The sequence below is a fragment of the Salvelinus alpinus genome, chromosome 1 (genome assembly GCF_045679555.1).
Source record: "Salvelinus alpinus chromosome 1, SLU_Salpinus.1, whole genome shotgun sequence".
In the NCBI taxonomy this organism is placed as follows: domain Eukaryota; kingdom Metazoa; phylum Chordata; class Actinopteri; order Salmoniformes; family Salmonidae; genus Salvelinus; species Salvelinus alpinus.
Genome location: NC_092086.1, coordinates 68,698,391 through 68,722,876, shown reverse-complemented (window position 1 = coordinate 68,722,876; position 24,486 = coordinate 68,698,391). Strand labels below are relative to the sequence as shown.

The following is a 24,486-nucleotide window of genomic DNA, read 5'->3' as shown; positions in this document are numbered from 1 at the left end:
ATGGCACATTGTGTTAGCTAATCCAGGTTTATCATTTTAAAAGGCTAATTGATAATTAGAAAACCCTTTTGCAATTATGTTAGCACAGCTGAAAACTGTAGTTCTGTTTAAAGAAGCAATAAAACTGGCCTTCTATAGACTAGTTGAGTATCTGGAGCATCAGCATTTGTGGGGTCGATTACAAACTGGCCAGAAACAAAGGACTTTCTTCTGAAACTCATCAGTATATTCTTGTTCTGAGACAAGGAAGGCTATTCCATGTGAGAAATTGCCAAGAAACTGAAGATCTCGAACAACGCTGTGTAGTACTCCCTTCACAGAACAGCACAAACTGGTTCTAACCCGAATAGAAAGAGGAGTGGGAGGCCCCGGTGCACAACTGAGCAAGAGAACAAGTACATTAGAGTGTCTAGTTATAGAAACAGATGCCTCACAAGTCCTCAACTGGCAGCTTCATTAAATAGTACCCGCAAAACACCTGTCTCAACGTCAACAGTGAAGAGGCGACTCCAGGATGCTGGCCTTCTTGGCAGAGTTGCAAAGAAAAAGTAATATCTCAGAGATAAATGGCGAACGAAGGCATTAACACGTAAATACATTAATGATTTCTTACTCCAAATGGGTGGTGGTTCGTGTGCAAAGTATATAATTACAGTGAGAATAGTTTCTAAAATCTATCAACGATAAGTGTTTCTTTCTCTCCCTCTCAATGCCGCTAGGGACCTTTTCCTGATGTATTAAGTGTGTATGTTATCCTGTGTTATCATTAAGTTAGCTAATAAATAAATAATTAAACCAATTTCTGTAGTACTGAATCATAAGTAAGGCTGGGGTTTTTGCAGATGCTGTAGGTTATGACTATTCAGAATGATAATATGATAAGAGGTTATGATTAATACATTGACTGTTTTATGGATGTGATGGTTAAAGATGGTAACTCTTTAAATAACCGCGCTCGTGGTGCCCCAAATTCCTAATGAGTTAATTGTTACGTGATTCATTTAATTGGGTAACAATTCAACATAGTTAGCTGATTCGATGAATAACAGTCATCAGATTAATGAAAGTAAAGTCACGACATTAGTGACAGCAACGTTAAACAATATAGGTGTCCATGTGCATTGTCCAAAAGCCAGCGATGCACAACTCAGGCCCGCAGCTCTGCTGCTTTATGGTTTTCCCTGGCCCTGAACTGGTTGATTAATGCTACTGATTGGCAGGACAGTGCATGTACCTAGTTTCTCAGGTAGAAATCAGTCTCATACACTATAGGTGGTCCTTAATGAGCACTGGAGCTGTGCATCTCTGCCCTAAGCCAGTAAAACATGTGAGTAGTGCTTGTAGATCTGGTTTGAGGTATATCCGTGAACTCATTGTTACCTGTGTAATCTGCTATAGGGTTCAGCGGTGCTGTGGTACAACCTTTTGCAGAATGGAGAGGAGGACGCTAGGACCTTACACGCTGCATGCCCTGTGTTTGTGGGCAATAAATGGGGTAAGTTCCCATCAAAACCTATGCCTCATAGTATGGACAATTACATCGGAAAAAAGGTTGAAAATCGTTATCTGTAATGACAAAAGACAATATCTCATCACTTTTTATAACAATTTTATTGAAATGAAAACCTAATAATCCATATAATATCAACAGAATCAATAATAGACATATTGAGATGTAATAACCAAAACCAAAGTATTCAAATACAAGTAGAGTACATTGATGGTACTTTAAAGCAGAAGCGTACCGAGAAAACTTGAGCCATAACAGCAGCATTACAGTCAGATGGGAAAACAACCTATCAGCTGATCAGTACATAATAAAGGGAAAATGGTATAAAGTGATAAGATAATTAAATAATATAATGGGTAAATTAGAGATCCAAAAAAATGAAATGCACAGAACTTGACTCTTATTTCATCCCTGGTTTTAGTTGCCAATAAATGGGTGAGGGCCCATGGACAGGAGTTCAGGAGAAGATGCTCTTTGTCCCAGATGGACTGAGACTGGAGCCAGGATGGATTCTCCCCTCAGTTTACCTACACATTCCTGCACATTTCCCCATTGTTACTCTCCACTGAATTACACAAAAGCACCTTTCAAGTGTTTGTGCAGTGAAGCAGGACAAGATGCCAACAATACCAAGCTGACATTTGAACTGTGTGGCATTTTTTTTAATTTACAGTAATTGTCGAGCATTATATTGTTAGCGGGTAGTCCATAGAGTAGTTTATGTGATTGATTTGATAAACATTGAAACGTGTCTCAACATCTCTGCAAGATCCGCATTATACATTTAAAATACAAATACATTGTAGAAGACAGAGTAATAAAATATTTGGACCAAGAATCACTGTTCCTCTATACATACTACAGGATATTTTAATTTTAGCATCCATTTAATCTGCAGCACATAAACACAAACATATACACACGCACAGGCAATCGCCCACGCATTGACGTACACTTGTGTGCACACAGATAAACAAAGGGAGGATAGAAGAGGTCAAAACTAAATGAAGAGGAAGTGCTATTATAAAGCCTGAAAAGTTTAGTTTTCCGATTTCATATGTGCTGTGTGAACCCAGATAATGTTTTTTCATATAATCTAATCCACTGAGATATATATGAGGTCATTTCTTATTTTCAGTTTTTCAATACATCATTTCACACACATATCTTTAGTCGCCTTGCTTAATTTGTTCCACAAAATGGTTGTGTGCCAGTCTGTTTCTGCTCTCATGCCTAATGGAATTTTTGGCATGACATTGACAGCAATGGAGTCAACAAGAGCACTCACAGATTTGGGACCAGGTTACAAAAGGAGCACGATGTCCCAGTGATGCATTGCAGTGCAGGTAAAGGCTGCATTCAGAGATGCTATACATGACTCTGAGTTTATGTGTTCTCCACATCACTCTGTATAGACAAACGTCAAACTAAAATCCAACAAGGTATGTGTGGGTGAATAGGGTGGCTGTTTCTGTAAAGACTAAGCACAATGTAAAGACTTGTAACGACTGTCTTCCTCCTCCTCAGACGAGGAGGAGTAGTAAGGATCGGAGGACCAATGCGCAGCGTGGTACGTGTTCATGCTCTATATTAAAACAATCGAACACTGAAACAAAACAATAAACGACACGTGAAATAACCAACCGAAACCGTTCCGTGTGGAACACACAGACACAGAAAACAAACACCCACGAAACACAGGTGGAAAAAAGGCTACCTAAGTATGATTCTCAATCAGAGACAACTAACGACACCTGCCTCTGATTGAGAATCATACCAGGCCAAACGCAAAAACCAACATAGAAAAACGAACATAGATAACCCACCCAACTCACGCCCTGACCATACTAAAACAAAGAAATAACAAAAGAACTAAGGTCAGAACGTGACAAGACTAAGCACAAACAAACGTGTATTTTTTGCATGTGCAATATATTATACATTGGCACCGCCGATGGACTAAAGATGTACATCTCTCTCTGATAGTCTGTGAGAGTTCACAGCGCGTTCTCATCCCCCGTTGTGAAGGAGAGAGGCTTCAGCTCCATGTTGGAGCTGACAACGTCTGAGGTCGCCAGATAAAGAGGGACATCTGTTTTGCATGTGTGGTTCACGGGGAGGTCGTCTACAGGCCGACAGAGCACAGAGAACCGCTGAGAAGTATAAAGAGAATAAACTGTTATTATCGAACATGAGACGGGTGACAAATAACAGCTCATGTAGATGGGAGAAAGAAAACAACTTAAATTGAGGATCTGAAATAGCAGACACAACTGAAAACGTATTCTGTGTTTCCATAAGTTTCAAGTTGTTGATTACAATTATTTACACTCCATGATCAGAAACATTGTATGTGAATTATATGAAGAATTTAATTGACAGCCCCAACATCTTTGTGTCATATTTGTGTAGCTTGACGAATCGCTATTACTGACATATCCAACTGGTTGGAGTTCTGTTCTGTTACAGATTTGGATCTTAATTTGACCCTGCTTCTCACAGCAGGAAAATAATCTTGCAGGATCATAATAGAAGCGCATGTGAAAGAATGTGACTATAAACTAGTCTAACCTAAACAAGACAAACCTGTCTAAAGATGTTGAAATGTCTTGACTTGAGCTCACCTGGCGCAGGGTTCCATTGCCGTTGGCCATTTTGTAGACCATCCATAGCGGGATGAAGGAGAGGGAGATAGTGGCAATGAACCAGCCAATGATGTTAGCCCAGACAGGATAAACATATGTGTTGCTGAACTTCAATGGTGAGTACTTGACTATGGAGAAGATGAAGGTAGCCTATGGTTTGGGAGAGAAAAGCAACTCATTACAAAATGAAATTAACATGCAATTCTCTCAACATAGAGATCTGACCTGAGGCAAGACTGTGTGTGTGTTAGAGAGGGAAGCAGAAAGAGAGATACAGAGTGAGGTGTACGGAAACAGAGACAAGACAGTGAGACAGTGTTTTGATTTATTAGGATCCCCATTAGCAGACGCCAATGGAGACAGCTAGTCTTACTGGGGTCCAACACATGATGAAAAAGACATTACAGACAAAAGACTTTACAATTGACATACATTTAAAAACATTAACATGTAGTGTGTGTGTGTGTGTGTGAATCTATCAGCTACACATACATGTCAGTACATACACACAACAAGTAGGTCACATGGGGGAGAGGCATTGTGCTGTGAGGTGTTACTTTTTTTTTTGAAACCAGGTTCTCTGTTCCCTTGCGCTATATACGATTGAAGGGAGTTCCATGCACTCATGGCTCTGTATAATACTGTACGTTTCCTTGAATTTGTTCTGGACCTGGAGACTGTGAAAAGACCCCTGGCAGCATGTCTGGTGGGGTAAGTGTGTGTGTCAGCGCTGTGTGCTGTATGAATGCAGTATATAAGAGAACCAACGGGACTGTCCCGGCAGAGCTCCCGACCGACTTGTACTATGGTGCACTACGTTTGTTGGAAACTCTCCAGCTTGCTGATAATAAAGAATTATTCATTTAATATTGACTTCAGGTGTCCCTGGTGTTGAATTTCCACGACAGTTGACTAGGCATTCAATTTGGAATTACCAACACATTAATGTTTCTTATTTCTTAAACAAGAAGTGATACTGGCATGCATAGTATTAATATTAGCCCTTTGATTACTGAATCCTTACTGCGCATACTGTAGGAGTGATGTAGAGCCAGCAGTACTTCATCAAAGGTAGAGGTCTGTAGCCAATCATATCACTGATGTTACCATAGAAACGTTCAGCACCTATAGTTCAAGGGGGGCACATCACAAAAAGTCACAAATCACCATGTCACCATTGGTTGAATTCCCTATTGCCTTCAGACAGTTATTCTAAAGTGAGTACATTGCTATGACCTATAGGCAGTGTATGACTCACCATAGACCCAGGCGATGCAGACAGACTGACAAAAGGCAAGCAGTAGCAGGGTGGTCCCACTGCACACATGGTGGTCTAGTAGCTGAAGCAGGTATATCCCTCCCTGGAGTAAAAACAAAACCTTGTCATGACTTCACCCACACCAAACACAACACTTCAACATTTTTTTTTTTTCTCCACATTTTGTTACGTTACAGCTGTATTCTAAAATGTATAAAAAAAAATTAAATCCTCATTAATCTACACACAATACCACATAATGACAAAGTGAAAACAGGGTTTTAGACATTTTTGCTCATTTATTCAAATCAAAACAGAAATGTCTTATTTACATAAGGATTCAGACCCATTGCTATGAGACTCGAAATTGAGCTCAGGTGCATTCTGTTTCCATTGATCATCCTTGAGATGTTTCTACAACTTGATTGGAGTCCACCTGTTGGAAATGCAATTGATTGGACATGATTTGGAAAGGCACACACCTGTCTATATAAGGTCCCACAGTTGACAGTGCAAAAACCAAGCCATGAGGTCGAAGGTTGTACGTAGAGCTCCGAGACAGGATTGTTTAAAAGCACAGATCTCGGAAGGGTACCAACACACTTCTGGAGTATTGAAAGTCCCAAAGAACACAGTGGCCTCCATCATTCTTAAATGGAACAAGTTTGGAACCACCAAGACACTTTCTAGAGCTGGTCGCCCGGCCAAACTGAGCAATTGAGGGAGAGCTCCAAAGCTCAAGAGTTCCTCCGTGGAGATGGGAGATCCTTCCAGAAGGACAACCTTTTCTGCAGTACTCCACCAATCAGGCCTTTATGGTAGAGTGACCAGACGGAAGCCACTCCTCAGTAAAAAAGCACATAACAGCCTGCTTGGAGTTTGCCAAAAGGCACATAAAGGACTCTTCTCTGGTCTGATGAAACCAAGATTGAACTCTTTGGCCTGAATGCCAAGCGTCACATCTGGAGGAAACCTGGCACCATCCCTACGGTCAAGCATGGTGGTGGCAGCATCATGCTGTGGAGATGTTTTTCAGCGGCAAGGAGTGGAAGCCTAGTCAGGATCGAGGGAAAGATGAACAGAGCAAAGTACAGAGAGATCTTTGATGTAAACCTGCTCCAGAGCGCTCAGGACCTCAGACTAGGGCGAAGGTTCACCTTCCAACAGGACAACGACCCTAAGCACACAGCCAAGACAATGCAGGAGTGGCTTCCGGAAAGGTCTCCGAATGTCCTTGAGTGGCCCAGCCAGAGCCCGGACTTGAACCCGATCAAATATCTCTGGAGACCTGAAAATAGCTGTGCAGCAATGCTCCTCATCCAACCTGACAGAGCTTGTGAGGATCTGCAGAGAAGAATGTGAGAAACTCCCCAAATACAGGTGTCCAAGCTTGGAGCGTCATACCCAAGAAGACTCAAGGCTGTAATTGCTGCCAAAGGTGCTTCAACAAAGTACTGAGTAAAGTGTCTGAATACTTACTGTACGTAAATGTGATATTTCAGTTTTTATTTATTTATAATTAATATGTACAATTTCTAAAAACCTGTTTTTATGGGGTATTGGGGTATGGGGTATTGTGTGTAGATTGATGAGGGAAAAAAACAATTTAATCAATTTTAGAATAAGGCTCTAACATAACAAAATGTAGAACAAGTCAAGGGACTTGAAAACTTTGCGAATGCATTGTACCTATACACACTTATAGTCACTACTCCCAAACCTTATATACCAACAAACAACATGTGTGGGTGTATGCGTACAGTTTGGGAATGTTCAAGAACATTACCTGACAAGGGCCTGTATCTTGGATCAGTTTATGATCCCTAGATCAGCACTCCTTCTCTGAGACGCTTTATGAATACGACCCCTGGTAAAACAGTGGGCACTAGTCATAGACAAACAGTATGGGTGATGCATTGGTCTCTTACCTCTGTGACCAGGGCAAGCCCCAGTATGAAGCATATTGTGCAGATAGCCAGCAACAGCAGCTCTCTCCTGAACTCACGGCGCAGATAGGTAGGGAACAGATCCACAACAGATGTCATCAAACACTCCAGCCCAACAAACTAGAGAGGGAGAGGGGAGAAAGAGAGGGAGAGCGAGATTAGATGTACAGTTTAAGTTTGTCCATTAGGGTTATGGTCAATTCCATTTCAAGTCAGGACATAAACTTCAATTTTCTCATTGAAAAATGTAAACACATTGAAAAGAAGGTCGACGACATCCGATCCTCGTTTGCTAAGTCAAACGACACCGCTGGTTCTGCTCACACTGCCCTACCCTGTGCTTTGACCTCTTTCTCCCCTCTCTCTCCAGATGAAATCTCACGTCTTGTGACGGCCGGCCGCCCAACAACCTGCCCGCTTGACCCTATCCCCTCCTCTCTTCTCCAGACCATTTCCGGAGACCTTCTCCCTTACCTCACCTCGCTCATCAACTCATCCTTGACCGCTGGCTACGTCCCTTCCGTTTTCAAGAGAGCGAGAGTTGCACCCCTTCTGAAAAAACCTACACTCGATCCCTCCGATGTCAACAACTACAGACCAGTATCCCTTCTTTCTTTTCTCTCCAAAACTCTTGAACGTGCCGTCCTTGGCCAGCTCTCCTGCTATCTCTCTCAGAATGACTTTCTTGATCCAAATCAGTCAGGTTTCAAGACTAGTCATTCAACTGAGACTGCTCTTCTCTGTGTCACGGAGGCGCTCCGCACTGCTAAAGCTAACTCTCTCTCCTCTGCTCTCATCCTTCTAGACCTATCGGCTGCCTTTGATACTGTGAACCATCAGATCCTCCTCTCCACCCTCTCCGAGTTGGGCATCTCCGGCGCGGCCCACGCTTGGATTGCGTCCTACCTGACAGGTCGCTCCTACCAGGTGGCGTGGCGAGAATCTGTCTCCGCACCACGTGCTCTCAACACTGGTGTCCCCCAGGGCTCTGTTCTAGGCCCTCTCCTATTCTCGCTATACACCAAGTCACTTGGCTCTGTCATATCCTCACATGGTCTCTCCTATCATTGCTATGCAGACGACACACAATTAATCTTCTCCTTTCCCCCTTCTGATAACCAGGTGGCGAATCGCATCTCTGCATGTCTGGCAGACATATCAGTGTGGATGACGGATCACCACCTCAAGCTGAACCTCGGCAAGACGGAGCTGCTCTTCCTCCCGGGGAAGGACTGCCCGTTCCATGATCTCGCCATCACGGTTGACAACTCCATTGTGTCCTCCTCCCAGAGTGCTAAGAACCTTGGCGTGATCCTGGACAACACCCTGTCGTTCTCAACTAACATCAAGGCGGTGACCCGTTCCTGTAGGTTCATGCTCTACAACATTCGCAGAGTACGACCCTGCCTCACACAGGAAGCGGCGCAGGTCCTAATCCAGGCACTTGTCATCTCCCATCTGGATTACTGCAACTCGCTGTTGGCTGGGCTCCCTGCCTGTGCCATTAAACCCCTACAACTCATCCAGAACGCCGCAGCCCGTCTGGTGTTCAACCTTCCCAAGTTCTCTCACGTCACCCCGCTCCTCCGCTCTCTCCACTGGCTTCCAGTTGAAGCTCGCATCCGCTACAAGACCATGGTGCTTGCCTACGGAGCTGTGAGGGGAACGGCACCTCCGTACCTTCAGGCTCTGATCAGGCCCTACACCCAAACAAGGGCACTGCGTTCATCCACCTCTGGCCTGCTCGCCTCCCTACCTCTGAGGAAGTACAGTTCCCGCTCAGCCCAGTCAAAACTGTTCGCTGCTCTGGCACCCCAATGGTGGAACAAACTCCCTCACGACGCCAGGTCAGCGGAGTCAATCACTACCTTCCGGAGACACCTGAAACCCCACCTCTTTAAGGAATACCTAGGATAGGATAAAGTAATCCTTCTAACCCCCCCCCCTTAAAAGAGTTAGATGCACTATTGTAAAGTGGTTGTTCCACTGGATATCATAAGGTGAATGCACCAATTTGTAAGTCGCTCTGGATAAGAGCGTCTGCTAAATGACTTAAATGTAAATGTAAATAAAATACAATTGGAGTTGACTTCATTCCTGAATTGAAACGGAATTTAAGCCCAGGCCTGTTAAACCATGTTTGACAAACAGTTGACAATGACTAAGTTCATGTGGTTAGAAAAATCTTCAGTGTGCATGGGAGAAAGAGGGACACTTACCTGGCTATCCAGACCCAGAAGGATGATCATGATGAAGAAACAGGCAGACCAGATCTGAGGCATGGGCATCATGGCTACTGCTCGAGGATACACAATAAATGCCAGCCCAGGACCTGTACAAAGATAGGCACACTGACTGAGTACACTCAATCACTGCACACTGACTGAGTACACTCAATCACTGCACACTGACTGAGTACACTCAATCACTGCACACTGTGCAATGTGTGTCACTACAGTGCACGCTGACTACACATAACTGCACACACTGACTGAACACATGGACTAAACCTGACCTCACCCTTGCCTGGCCTTGCCCAGTATGTACATGTAACGTACACACACATATGCATGTAGGCATGCTCACTAGGGATGAATGGCGGGAACCCGGTTGCCAAGATTTACAGAGATTAACCACCCAAAACCATTTCCTTCTCCCGGGAAAAATGGTCAGTGGCTTTGTGACAAGTCTTGTCCCAAAATGGTCAGTGTGAACTGGAGTGACTGGAGTGACTTGACACAAAATGCAGTTAAAGGGGTTCCAGTCTGCTGTGAAGTGTTCATCCATGGATACGGGTAAGAGCTACATTTTCAGGTATTATACGTTTCTAATTTTGCCAGAAAGTCACTTTAATTGCAAGTTAAAGCGTACTGTTCGCTAACTAGCGAACATAGCTCGCTAGCTAACGTTACGTGTATGATCTGTGTAGTCCTTTTATTTGTATCTCAGAAATACATTTGCATTGCTAGTTATAGCCTAATGTTAGCTAGCTAGCTACCCTCTTCAAAGGATGGGGCACTCTTGACCCAAACTGCTACAGACCTATATCTATCCTACCCTGCCTTTCTAAGGTCTTCGAAAGCCAAGTCAACAAACAGATTAACGACCATTTCGAATCCCACCACACCTTCTCCGCTATGCAATCTGGTTTCAGAGCTGGTCATGGGTGCACCTCAGCCACGCTCAAGGTCCTAAACGATATCTTAACCACCATCGATAAGAAACAATACTGTGCAGCTGTATTCATTGACCTGGCCAAGGCTTTCGACTCTGTCAATTACCACATCCTCATCGGCAGACTCAAGAGCCTTGGTTTCTCAAATGATTGCCTCGCCTGGTTCACCAACTACTTCTCTGATAGAGTTCAGTGTGTCAAATCGGAGGGCCTGTTGTCCGGGCCTCTGGCAGTCTCTATGGGGGTGCCACAGGGTTCAATTCTTGGGCCGACTCTCTTCTCTGTATACATCAATGATGTCGCTCTTGCTGCTGGTGAGTCTCTGATCCACCTCTACGCAGACGACATCATTCTGTATACTTCTGGCCATTCTTTGGACACTGTTAACAACCCTCCAGGCGAGCTTCAATGCCATACAACACTCCTTCCGTGGCCTCCAACTGCTCTTAAATACAAGTAAAACTAAATGCATAATATTCAACCAATCGCTGCCTGCACCTGCCCGCCCGTCCAGCATCACTACTCTGGACGGTTCTGACTTAGAATATGTGGACAACTACAAATACCTAGGTGTCTGGTTAGACTGTAAAGTCTCCTTCCAGACTCACATCAAGAATCTCCAATCCAAAGTTAAATCTAGAATTGGCGTCCTATTTCGCAACAAAGTATCCTTCACTCATGCTGCCAAACATACCCTCGTAAAACTGACCATCCTACCGATCCTCGACTTCGGCGATGTCATTTACAAAATAGCCTCCAATACCCTACTCAATAAATTGGATGCAGTCTATCACAGTGCCATCCGTTTTGTCACCAAAGCCCCATATACTACCCACCACTGCGACCTGTACGCTCTCGTTGGCTGGCCCTCGCTTCATACTCGTCGCCAAACCCACTGGCTCCAGGTCATCTACAAGACCCTGCTAGGTAAAGTCCCCCCTTATCTCAGCTCGCTGGTCACCATAGCAGCACCCACCTGTAGCACGCGCTCCAGCAGTTATATCTCTCTGGTCACCCCCAAAACCAATTCCTCATTTGGCCGCCTCTCCTTCCAGTTCTCTGCTGCCAATGACTGGAACGAACTACAAAAATCTCTGAAACTGGAAACACTTATCTCCCTCACTAGCTTTAAGCACCAGCTGTCAGAGCAGCTCTCAGATTACTGCACCTGTACATAGCCCATCTATAATTTAGCCCAAACTACTACCTCTTCCCCTACTGTATTTATTTTGCTCCTTTGCACCCTATTATTTCTATTTTGCACATTCTTCCACTGCAAATCTACCATTCCAGTGTTTTACTTGCTATATTGTATTTACTTCGCCACCATGGCCTTTTTTTGCCTTTACCTCCCTTATCTCACCTCATTTGCTCACATTGTATATAGACTTATTTTTCTGCTGTATTATTGACTGTATGTTTGTTTTACTCCATGTGTAACTCTGTGTTGTTGTATGTGTCGACCTGCTTTGCTTTATCTTGGCCAGGTCACAATTGTAAATGAGAACTTGTTCTCAACTTGCCTACCTGGTTAAATAAAGGTGAAATAAAAATATATTTAAAAAAAACATTGGACCTAGTTGGTTAGCTTTAGCTACTTGCAGATTCATACCACAGCATTTCATGCTTGGTGGCTAGCTATGACAATCAGTATATCTAGTAGTATGGGTTGGGATTATGGTTTATTCTTTCGCTAGCTAGCGAGCTAGCTACATGACCCATCAAGTTAGCCAGGTGTGTCTGGGGGTGATTACGGCCATCTATTGTATTTCATGAACATGTGTATGTGTCTAGACAATAGTGTCCCATCCAGTTAGCTAGATGTGGCTGGGGGGTGTCTATAGCAATTATTTATGACACATCAAGCATCTTCTAATAATGATAACATATTTATACAATATTTTTTATCTGGACACTTTCTATTTTTGATATTGCTACAATGCATATATGCATGTAACAAATTCACTGTACCGTTTATACCTTCTGTATCCTGTGCATGTGACAAATAAACTTAGATTTTATTTGATATAGTGTGTGTTTACTAGAAACGGTAATGTGAAGAACAACATGACCTGCACCAAAGTCAGATTAGGATATAGGCCAAGGACTAGATAAATTGTATTTTTACCTGGAGTTTTTCCTTATTGTAGGCTCTTACTTTCACCACTTTTAGTCTTGACATCTTTGGTTGTTTACTACACTATCTTACTCACTCTGTTTAGCACATGGCCTCACATGTGAATCCTTAAAGAGATGGGTGGGGCTAAGGCTTAAGAGGGTGTGAACGATGCTGAAAAGGTGTAGACAAAGAAGAGCTCTCCAGTAGGTGTACCAAAAAGATTCAAGGGCCATTTTCTCAAAAGTGGGGTTACAAATACTTTCAAAGCAGAATTACTTTCCCATTGTTCCTCAACTGTAGTGTATGATATGCCATTTTGTAGCTCTGAGTTTCTATCCATTTCAAATGTTGCTACATAAGACCAAATCGAGGTGGTCGGTCACATATAGAAACCAAATAAACGTTTTTTATTTAAGAAGATGAGTTACTATACGAAGTTTTCACAGTCATGGTGGATGAATTTGGTGTGAACTATCTGTGACCTTTGGCTTTTACGGCATTATGATCTTCTATGGAATAATGTCAAACATTCTAATGGTAAAATCCATCTCTCTTGTCTGTTACAGTATCAATATTTACCTGACTGAGCCACCTCTTCAATGGACAACCCCTGTTCATAGGTCAAGAAGCCCAAAACAGAGAAGATTGCGAAGCCTGACACAATGCTGGTGCCACTGTTTAGAAGACACAGGTAAAAACAGTCCCTGGGGATAAAAATACCAAAGTACATGTTAGGGGAAATAGTGATCTATCTTTGGCCTGGAGATACTTTATAACTTGCGAGTGATTCCCAAAGTCTCGTAATCCTATAAATCTGCAGTCTTTCTTTTTAATCAGTGTCAAGCAGTCAGACTGGGGGTGGGTTTCACTGACACTCCGGAGACCATAGAGTTGGAAAGAGGGCACACCCCTTGTCTTTGTACGTATTGCTTCTGTGAGAGCATGGGCAGCTCTAAGGTTGGTGATTTACTGCCACCTGTAGTGCAGGAATGTTTGCTCAGGAGTATACGTCATTGGCTGATCCCTCCTACTGACCTGTGATCCCACATAGGAATTCCCATCCGGTTGACTAATTTAAAATGCTGAAATACTTCAATGGTGCTGCCCATGCTAAAAAAGTCAGGTTTGTGGCATGTGTGTCCTCTATACATCCCTATGCCAGTGACTCACTTGTAGCAGTCGTTGTTGTAACTGTTGTAGCTGCCCAGGGATGTGAGGAAGCCCAAGCTGATAGCATAGGAGAAGAAAATCTGTGTGCCTGCATCCATCCACACCTTAGATGGGATGAATAGCATATTACACATAGCATTAAATTCATGGAGATATTATGATTCTTGTGTGTGTGTGTGTGTGTGTGTGTGTGTGTGTGTGTGTGTGTGTGTGTGTGTGTGTGTGTGTGTGTGTGTGTGTGTGTGTGTGTGTGTGTGTGTGTGTGTGTGTGTGTGTGTGTGTGTGTGTGTGTGTGTGTGTGTGTGTGTGTGTGTGTGCTGAGCCGGCAAAAGGCTTGACATCGAAAGTCTGGGTGACGCCACCAAACGGCAACACCTCCAGTCTGTTCTCAGTGCAAAACTGCCCAAAGAATACGAGGATACTGAAACACAGTGGAGCATGATCAAGTCCACCATCCTCAACACCTGCAAGAACACCCTAATGATGAGAAGGACTCAGAAATAGAACAGCTCATTAACACCAAGTGGAGAACCTCCTGCGTCTGGCAGAACGACATCAACTGCAAAGCCTGAAGAGAAGCTCACGCCAGGGGGAAGAAGGAACTAAAGAACAAATGGACAGAAAAGGCCCTGGAGATCCAGCAACTGGCAGACTCTGGAGGTTCCGGAGGCTTTTTCGACTCCATGAAGGTGGTATGTGGACCCAGTTACCGCGGCCTAAACCCAATCCGCTCCAAAGGTGGGCTAAAGCTGCTAAAGAATGACGAATCCATCCAATCCCGTTGGAAAGACTACTTCAAAGAGCTCCTCAACAGAAAAACAACGGTTGAGAGGGCGGTTGAGAGTGAAGTACAAAGGAGGACATGGGATAACCACCCAGCCTGCAGGAGGTGCAAGATGCCATCAGGAAGATGAGGAACAACAAGGCCACTGGGACAAGGAGGAAATCCCTGCAAAACTCAGGGACACCCTAATCGTCACAATTTTTTGCTGGACACGTGGGAGGCATCACCCTCATGTCGACCACCAGAAAAACACTTTCTAGCATACTGGGCAACTGACTCCTTTCCCTGTCAGAAGAAATCCTCCCAGAATGTCAGTGTGGCTTTCGCTCAACAGAGACACCATGGACATGATTTTTCACTGTGTGGCAACTGCAAGAAGCAACCACTGTATAGACTTTACAAAAGCCGTTGACTCTGTGAACCATCATGCTGATTATGTAAAAAAAATGGCTGCCCTGACAAATTCACCAGAATACTGCAACTGCTGTATGACATGTCAGCAACAGTGCTCAGTAACAGTGGCACTGAAACGGAACCCTTCAAGGTTTAACTTGAGAAAAACAGGGCAGCATCATTGCACCCACCCTTTCCTCTAACTTCATCGCTGCCATCCTCTACCTCACAGGCCAAAATCTGCCTCAGTGAGTCCAATCCTGTACAGAATAGACGGCAGACTCTTTAACCTTAAAGGTCCAATGCAGCTGTTTTTCTTTTAACTGTATATCAATATCAAACCATTTCTGGGTAACAATTAAGTACCTTACTGTAATAGTTTAATTAAAATGGACAAAAATAGGGCCTCCTGGGTGGCGCAGTGGTCTAAGGCACTGCATCGCAGTGCTAGCTGTGCCACTAGAGATTCTGGGTTCGAGTCCAGGCTCTGTCGCAGCCGGCCACGACCGGGAGACCCATGGGGCGACGCACAATTGGCCCAGCGTCATCCGGGTTAGGGAGGGTTTGGCCGGCAGGGATATCCTTGTCTCATCGCGCACTAGCAACTCCTGTGGCGGGCCGGGCGCAGTGCACGCTGACACGGTCGCCAGGTGTTTCCTCCAACACAGTGGTGCAGCTGGCTTCCGGGTTGGATGGGCATTGTGTCAAGAAGCAGTGCGGCTTGGTTGGGTTGTGTTTCGGAGGACGCATGGCTCTCAACCTTCGCCTTATGGGAGTTGCAGCGATGAGACAAGACTGTAACAATTGGATACCATGAATTTGGGTAGAAAAAAGGGGTGATTTCTTTTATTTTATAATAATAATAAATAAATATAAAATAAAATAGACAAAAATAGCTCTATTTCTCAAGCAAGAATTTTGCTAAGACTGTCTGGGAGTGGTCTGAGTGAGGAGGGGGGAACTTAATACAATCTGTTATTTGCATAGACGTATGGAACCCTCTTTGTTATTGGTCTATTAACCATCACCATGCAAACCGAAACTGACGCCCATTCAAACAGGCATCAGAAGGTCCTGTGTAGTACGTATTGTATTTTCAACCAGCAACTACCAGGAAATAACACTGATACAACACTTAATACACCACCATCTAAGCTGTGCCAGTGGAGCATTCTCAAGACAAGCGCACAAACACCAGTTTCCTGGAGGTGGCCCGAACATGAAGAGCATCACCACCACCCAAAACCAGCTCAGATGGACTGACCATTTTGTCAGGATGCCCAACTCCTGCATCCTGAAACAGGTGCTGTACTCACAACTAAACTAAGGAAAGAGTGCCCCTGGCGGACAAAATAAGTGGTACGAGGATAACATCAAAACAAACCTCAAAAAGTGCCACGTAGACATATTCAAGCTGGGAAGACACTGTAAAAAGACAGGTCGACATGGAGGAAAACTCTCCATGAGGGATAAGCACTTATGAAGATCTTCGCTGTGCAGCATATAACAAGCGGCAACTTCGAAAGAAGAAACTTTCCTTCAAGAAGGCCCAACCACCATACACCACCACTACTCAACCTTGCCCACACAGCACCAAAATGTGCGGCTCCCGGATTGGCATTTTCAGCCATCTGAAGACCCACAAGCAGGATCCACCAGGAGAACAATCATACTCGACCCCGAGTGATCGCCGGTGATGATGATGATTATAATGATGGTGTGTGTGTTTCTGTGTGCGTGTGTGTCAAGCCATGTACTGTAGGTCTACCTGTGGGTCTGTGAGGCGAGAGATGTCAGGGTAAATGTAAAAGATGATGCCGTCTATGGCCCCAGGCAGAGTGACACCGCGGATCAGCAGGACCAGGAGCATGGCATACGGGAATGTGGCCGTAAAGTAAGCAGCCTGACAGGAGAGATAACAGGAATAACTTAGTACATTGGAATCTAAACAACCCTGTCAGTTTGTAGAGGGAGTTATGGTCATATTGAATTGGTGGAGACTATATGCAGTCAGAGTGAAATCATTGGGTAAGACAACAAGTCATAATGTGCATTATTATAGATAAACTTACAGATATGTACAATGCTGTGGCAAGAAATTCTTACAAAATGAACACAACCGCAGACAACACAGACTTATATGTAAGACTTACAGTGGGGAGAACAAGTATTTGATACACTGCCGATTTTGCAGGTTTTCCTACTTACAAAGCATGTAGAGGTCTGTAATTTTTATCATAGGAACACTTCAACTGTGAGAGACAGAATCTAAAACAAATATCCAGAAAATCACATTGTATGATTTTTAAGTAATTAATTTGCATTTTATTGCATGAAATAAGTATTTGATACATCAGAAAAGCAGAACTTAATTTTTGGTACAGAAACCTTTGTTTGCAATTACAGAGATCATACATTTCCTGTAGTTCTTGACCAGGTTTGCACACACTGCAGCAGGGATTTTGGCCCACTCCTCTATACAGACCTTCTCCAGATCCTTCAGGTTTGGGGGCTGTCGCTGGGCAATACGGACTTTCAGCTCCCGCCAAAGATTTTCTATTGGGTTCAGGTCTGGAGACTGGCTAGGCCACTCCAGGACCTGAGATGCTTCTTACGGAGCCACTCCTTAGTTGCCCTGGCTGTGTGTTTCGGGTCGTTGTCATGCTGGAAGACCCAGCCACGACCCATCTTCAATGCTCTTACTGAGGGAAGGAGGTTGTTGGCCAAGATCTTGCGATACATGGCCCCATCCATCCTCCCCTCAATACGGTGCAGTCGCCCTGTCCCCTTTGCAGAAAAGCATCCCCAAAGAATGATGTTTCCACCTCCATGCTTCACGGTTGAGATGGTGTTCTTGGGGTTGTACTCATCCTTCTTCTTCCTCCAAACACGGCGAGTGGAGTTTAGACCAAAAAGCTATATTTTTGTCTCATCAGACCACATGACCTTCTCCCATTCCTCCTCTGGATCATCCAGATGGTCATTGGCAAACCTCAGAAGGACCTGGACATGCGCTGGCTTGAGCAGGGGGACCTTGCGTGCGCTGCAGGATTTTAATCCATGACGGCGTAATGTGTTACTAATGGTTTTCTTTGAGACTGTGGTCCCAGCTCTCTTCAGGTCATTGACCAGGTCCTGCCGTGTAGTTCTGGGCTGATCCCTCACCTTCCTCATGATCATTGATGCCCCACGAGGTGAGATCTTGCATGGAGCCCCAGACCGAGGGTGATTGACCGTCATCTTGAACTTCTTCCATTTTCTAATAATTGCGCCAACAGTTGTTGCCTTCTCACCAAGCTGCTTGCCTATTGTCCTGTAGTCCATCCTAGCCTTGTGCAGGTCTACAATTTTATCCCTGATGTCCTTACACAGCTCTCTGGTCTTGGCCATTGTGGAGAGGTTGGAGTCTGTTTGATTGAGTATGTGGACAGGTGTCTTTTATACAGGTAACGAGTTCAAACAGGTGCAGTTAATACAGGTAATGAGTGGAGAACAGGAGGGCTTCTTAAAGAAAAACGAACAGGTCTGTGAGAGCCGGAATTCTTACTGGTTGGTAGGTGATCAAATACTTATGTCATGCAATAAAATGCAAATTAATTACTTAAAAATCATACAATGTGATTTTCTGGATTTTTGTTTTAGATTCCGTCTCTCACAGTTGAAGTTTACCTATGATAAAAATTACAGACCTCTACATGCTTTGTAAGTAGGAAAACCTGCAAAATCGGCAGTGTATCAAATACTTGTTCTCCCCACTGTACCTGTTGATAGAAAAGCAGATATGCTGTATAGCTCACAGAATACTTTTTCTCAAAGAAAAAAGGCTCAACAACAAATCTCAGGATCTTTAATGTTGAGGTGATATGGTTTTCTCAGTGACTTAAAGGGTGAGACAAAACCCAGCAAACATGCCCACATCGACCCAAGTGGGCCCAATGCGGGCTAACATATTGGCCTTTTAGGCTGCCCACATTGGGCCGATGCGCCTTTGCTATTTAAAAGGAATGTATTTATTTATTACAATTTAGTTCAATGCATGAATGGCATAATTTTCAACGCTTAAAGGTATTTTTTAGAGAACGAGATACATTGAACTCAGAAAGACAACCAAGTTGTTAATATCATACATATATTTTTACAAAATAAACTGTTTAGTTTCTCATATGTCACATGCACAAAAAATTGGGCAGCCCACAACAGAACACAAACTGGAACAACACACTCAGTTACGGTTGCACAAAAATAATTACTTGCAAACCATGCCCCCCAAATCTTCCAATGAGCCCCTCTTCTAGCTGGGCTTTGTATTAAGTATTTTATTAGGACTCCCATACGGAAGTCCAGAGAGGACATACAGTGCATTCAGAAAGTATTCAGACCCCTTGACTTTTTCCATATTTTGTTACATTACAGCCTTATTCTAAAATGGATCAAATGTATTAATCTACACACAATATCCCATAATAACAAAGCAAAAACAGGATTTTAGACATATTTGCAAATGTTTTAAAAATAAAAAACAGAAATACTTTATTTACAAAATGCAAAATCCCTTGTCATGTCGAGATTATTTATTTCATGATCACGACATAAAAGCTGTTTTATCGAGATCACAATATAATTTTCTCATGGTCACGGCTTGACAAAAGTTGTTTTGTCGAGATCATGAGATTAACTCTATCAATAGGAGTAAACGCATTGATGCTAGATTGACAATATGGCTAAGGCGGCAGAGACAACGGTGTATGTTTTTATTGATTGCTACACTAAGGGTTGGTGCATTTAATGCTAACACCATGCCTTCATTTGTGTTTGGCAGTCATTATCAGTTTATAAATTAGAATGTTAGCACGCTAAAATGTCCCTTACCTCGAGCTAAGAGCACTTGTGGCATCTAAGCCTTCATGGGGCATTTATGTTTTGTGGACAATGTAAATATTATCCACAAAACAATAAGTGTCCCTTATAATTACATACATATCAGTTATGCAAGCTAACAACCAGCATAGATAACTTGCTAGCTAACTAGCTAGCTAACAAGCTAGCTCGCAAGACTAGACAAGTTAGCTGCATTGTTCCTTGCATGTGATTGACTATGGTCTTGGGGGCGGTACGCGGCCTGGGAGAAGGAGATGCCTGTCATGCATCGTTCGGGGCTTAAATGCCCCGTATTGTGATTAATGCAGCCGCAGGGCTCCTTGCTTGATTATGTAGTTATCGTACATCTGAACAAATGAAAGGATGAATCGTGGTACTTTTGTTATGTCGTGATCACGAGAAACACATATTGTGATTTCGACAAAATAACTTTTGTTATGTAGTGATCGTGAGATAAATGAGTTGTGAGCTCGACATAATGAGGGAAAATCAGGGAACTATTTTTTTTACATTTTTTACATGTCCTCTCTGGACATATGAATGCAGCCACTACTCTACATGGGTTCCACACAAAACATAAAACATGACATAATACAGAACATTAATAGACAATAACAACTTAAGGACAAAACTACATAGATTTAAAATAAGAATTGTCACAAATACTACCGAAGGTGACTCCCCTTCCCGTTCGGGTGGCGCTCGGCGGTCGTCGTCACCGGTCTACTAGCTGCCACCGATCCCTTTTTCCTTTTCGTTTATGTATGTCTAATTGGTTTCACCTGTTTCTTGTTGGGGTTTTGGGAGGAGTACTATTTAGGTTAGTTTCGCCCGCTAGTGTTTGTGCGGGCTTATTTCGTGTGTTCATGTTACGTTCGGGTGTGGATTATTTGTTGGTGGGTTTTTCGCTGTCCAGTTCATCTTTTAAACAGTGGTCTGTGGGTTGTGTTTTACGCCTGTGTTTTGGCGTCACCCCTTTGTACCTGTTCCTGTGTTCTATGGACATTAAAGCGTTTTGTTCCCGTAAAATTTTTGCTCTCTCTGCGCCTGACTCTACACCCATCATTCACCTGACGTTTCAAGAATACTTACTTTCATACACTTTCACAAAACCTCTGGAGATAATAACAGCTCAGCACAAAGCTACCTGAATTTAAAATCAGAATTCACACTTTCATGCACTTAAGTCTAACATTCCATGCTTAATAACGTTGCATTACACATACATACTCTTTTGATCATCGTAATATGTTTCAGATACCACCCAGTGGGTCTCTCATTGTGGGTCTCTCATGCTGTTGGAGTTGTTTATTAAAAAAAAGGAACAGACATTCACACTGGATTGGAGCTGTTCACACAGTGAATGGAGTACCATACATACGTCGCCTCGGCAATCGTGGCAGCCTTCACTTGTCATTATGTTTTACAGCCACCGCCAGACACCGTGTGTTCTCTAATGGTGATATGTAACTGAGTGGAGCTGAACAGAGTCTTAGTGGAGCTGACCACTCACACCAGGGCAGAGCCATTCATAAAAAGAACAGGGTACGTGTTGTGCTGATGTGGGATTGGTGGGCTAATCAGTATCGGTTGGTGTGGGCTAGCCCATATTGGGTTGGTGTGGGCTTGGCGTGGGCTAGCCCGTGCCCACATAATACCCACATGGGGCTAATTGGGTCATGTTTGCTGGGAAGGTCCAAGCATGAGGCTCAAGGACATCAGTTGCTATGTCTATCTGTTTTTGTACTGCACATACAAATAACCATACCACATTCTAACCAGTAGGTGTAGTAGTTACAATAGTGTGATACTGGATATCACACACAATGCCACTGTGGAAATAGAGTGGGGATGTTCATAGAGGTCAGTTAGTATTCATTGATTCTCACCTTGCCTGTGGACTTAATTCCCTTCCAGACACAGAAGTAACAGATGACCCAGGCGAGAAGGAGACACAGCGCCAGCTCCCATCTGACGCTGCCCATCTCCTCGATCCCCCCGGAAATGTTCAGCACCCTGCGCCTGAGAGAGGAGAGAGAGAGAGATGGTGAGAAGGTTTGGGAATCCTGCTCAACACGTCACGTGCGTGAAGTAAGGGGGGCTGCTTACTCCCAAAACTCCATGACTGGTAGTGTGGCATTCTGTCTTGATGCCAGGTTGGTGCTGAGATTCTGCTTGCTGTAGTCCATGCATGAGTCTAGGGCAGACAAGTTGATTTGGTACATGTAACACACATTGGAAATTGACAATTCAACTTTTTGATTGACCCTCCTTACACTGTACCTCCCCATATCATGGTATAGTATTGTAAGATATAGTTTGGTAAAAAGTACAATTTTAGTTCACAAACTTTAAGGCCTGGTACTAAATCATCCTTGTTTTGGCAATAGTTAATGGTAATGAGATAACAAGTTTAAAAAAAAGTGTAATAAAATAACAGGGTACAACAGCTTAAACTTGATTAAACAAATGTAATAATCACAAAGGAATGGTCCACCAAATTCTCTTTGGTTAACTGCCAGTTATGGCCCCTCTTTGTTGTTAATTAATGTTGTACACTGGTAACTCAAACTCGTTGACCCCTCCCCATGCCTCTTATGACCTCTTCCCATGCCTCGTTTTATTTTATTTATTCCTTTTTTTAAACTAGGCAAGTCAGTTAAGAACAAATTCTAATTTACAATGTCGGCCTACCAAAAGGCAAAATGCCTCCTGTGGGGATGGGGGCTGGGAATGAAAAGAAAAATAAATGAAATAAAAATATAGGACAAAACACACATCACGACAAGAGAGGCAACACAACACTACACAAAGAGAGACCTAAGACAACATAGCATGGCAGCAACACATGACAACAGCATGGTAGCAACACAACATGACAACAACATGTAAACAACACAACATGGTAGCAGCACAACATGGTAGCAACACAAACGTTATTGGGCACAGACAACAGCACAAAGGGCAAGACGGCAGAGACAACAATAGATCACGCAAAGCAGCCACAACTGTCAGTAAGAGTGTCCATGATTGAGTCTTTGAGTCTCTTACCAGTGTTCCACCAGTTTCCGCAGCTTGCCCAGGGTAGCTCTGCACTGAAGGAGGAGAAGAGATAGAAAAAGGCCCATGCCAAGATCACAATGTAGGAGATGGCACCGAATGAGATGACAAGGTTACAGGCGTAGCCCATACCTGTGGAAAAGAGCATGTTTTAGCACTCAGCACCATTTTAATGCAGATTGTGAAAATCTTAATTGTCCCAAAATGGTTGTAGCAGTACATATATTTAATAAAAACGTACAAGTAGATTAAATGTAGGGTTTAACTTGTCCAAAACCAACACTGTAGTTCGTGTGCTATACTTTCTACTGTTCATACAATGCATATAATAAGTTGTACGTCGTTCATTGGGGTCCTGACTTGGGAAACCCGTGCATACGTTGGGCATTTTCTTGAGCACCGATGGGCCTTTGTGGGTAAATTACAGAATAGTTAGGATAAAAAGATACAAGGCCAAAATTACTGGAGAGATGGACCGAACAATGACATGATAATCTCCTGACATTTTAATTTTAAGAAATGTAGAACAGTAAGAAGATGATGTAATTCTAATAAACACTGCTAGTACTGGGGTGCAGCTAATCTGATCAGGTCTGTGCCTTCTGCCATACCGCTGTATGAAAATAAGTATTTTCCCCATGCGCCAACATAAAAAGGTTTACCCTCAAATAGTGGACACATCTTCCTCCAGCATGTTATTCCTCCCTGGCTGGTGTATTGTCCCAGAGAAGTCTCCAGGAAGAATAGCGGGATCCCGCACGTCACCAAGAACAAAACATATGGAATGAAGAACACACCTGCCAGACACGAAAAAACAGGTAACTCAAGACATGCGCAAATGTCACTGTTAATGAAATTACACACAGTTTATCAAATGCATTGCTCTAATGCGATCTAATGACCGACTATTGGACAACATCAGAGTTTCAAAGGATTCCACTAGTTACCACAGACACAAAGTCAAAATTGGCTTGGGCTCCGATAAAAACTAAAATGTGCTTTTTGGTCTTAATTTAAGTTTAGGGTTAGGTTTAAAATCAGATTTTAAGAAGATAAATTGTAGAAATAGGTGGGGTTATGAATTTGTGGCTGTGGTAACTGGGTGACGACCGCTTTCACTCACCCCCTCCGTTTTTGTAACACAAGTAAGGGAATCTCCACACGTTTCCAGGTCCAATTATAGCTCCCATCACCGTTAAAATGAACTCGGCTTTACTGCCCCAGTTCCCCCGCGCTTCCAGCTCCTTTAGTTTTGCTTGGCCATTGGCTGTGCTGGGCATCATTTGCAGTTTGGGGTCTTTCTTCTCGTTGTAGTTCATGGTGGTGCCCGATACTTTTTAGGATGCGTAAGTAAAGTTTTCCTTGGATTTGAGAAGTTGTAGCTGACGTTGGCACGGTCAGAAGGCTATATAGACAGGATATGTGTGTAAACAAAACCCACCAATCCTGTCCTAAATGGGGTCAAGGGTGGGACTAGAGGAAAACTGTGCAGGACCAATCGTCATCATCTCAGGTGTGAATGAAACTGGCAGATCGAAAGAGCAGTGG

At 43.4% G+C, this 24,486-nt stretch overlaps 1 protein-coding gene across 1 annotated transcript; it reads right to left on the bottom strand.

Annotated features, from left to right (window-relative positions):
- Positions 1-1,596: 1,596 nt before the first annotated feature.
- LOC139584007 (sodium- and chloride-dependent GABA transporter 2-like) lies at positions 1,597-24,479 on the bottom strand. Its single transcript, XM_071415544.1, has 14 exons — positions 24,062-24,479; positions 23,601-23,735; positions 22,930-23,070; positions 21,988-22,075; positions 21,768-21,900; positions 16,769-16,903; positions 13,824-13,927; positions 13,233-13,357; positions 9,579-9,691; positions 7,342-7,479; positions 5,414-5,516; positions 5,180-5,280; positions 4,135-4,305; positions 1,597-3,663 (listed from the first exon to the last, which is right to left on the bottom strand). Exons 1-14 carry the CDS (start codon positions 24,255-24,257, stop codon positions 3,508-3,510), a joined length of 1,839 nt encoding a protein of 612 aa, XP_071271645.1. The 5' UTR covers positions 24,258-24,479; the 3' UTR covers positions 1,597-3,507.
- Between the last annotated feature and the right edge of the window lie 7 nt (positions 24,480-24,486).

Coding starts and splice junctions, on each gene's coding strand:
- LOC139584007 (XM_071415544.1), bottom strand. CDS start 24,257: ATGAACTACAACGAGAAGAAAGACCCCAAACTGCAAATGATGCCCAGC. Junction 13,358..13,823: donor TACAACAACGACTGCTACAA/GTGAGTCACTGG, acceptor TTTTATCCCCAG/GGACTGTTTTTACCTGTGTC. Junction 3,664..4,134: donor GCAATGGAACCCTGCGCCAG/GTGAGCTCAAGT, acceptor TATACTTCTCAG/CGGTTCTCTGTGCTCTGTCG.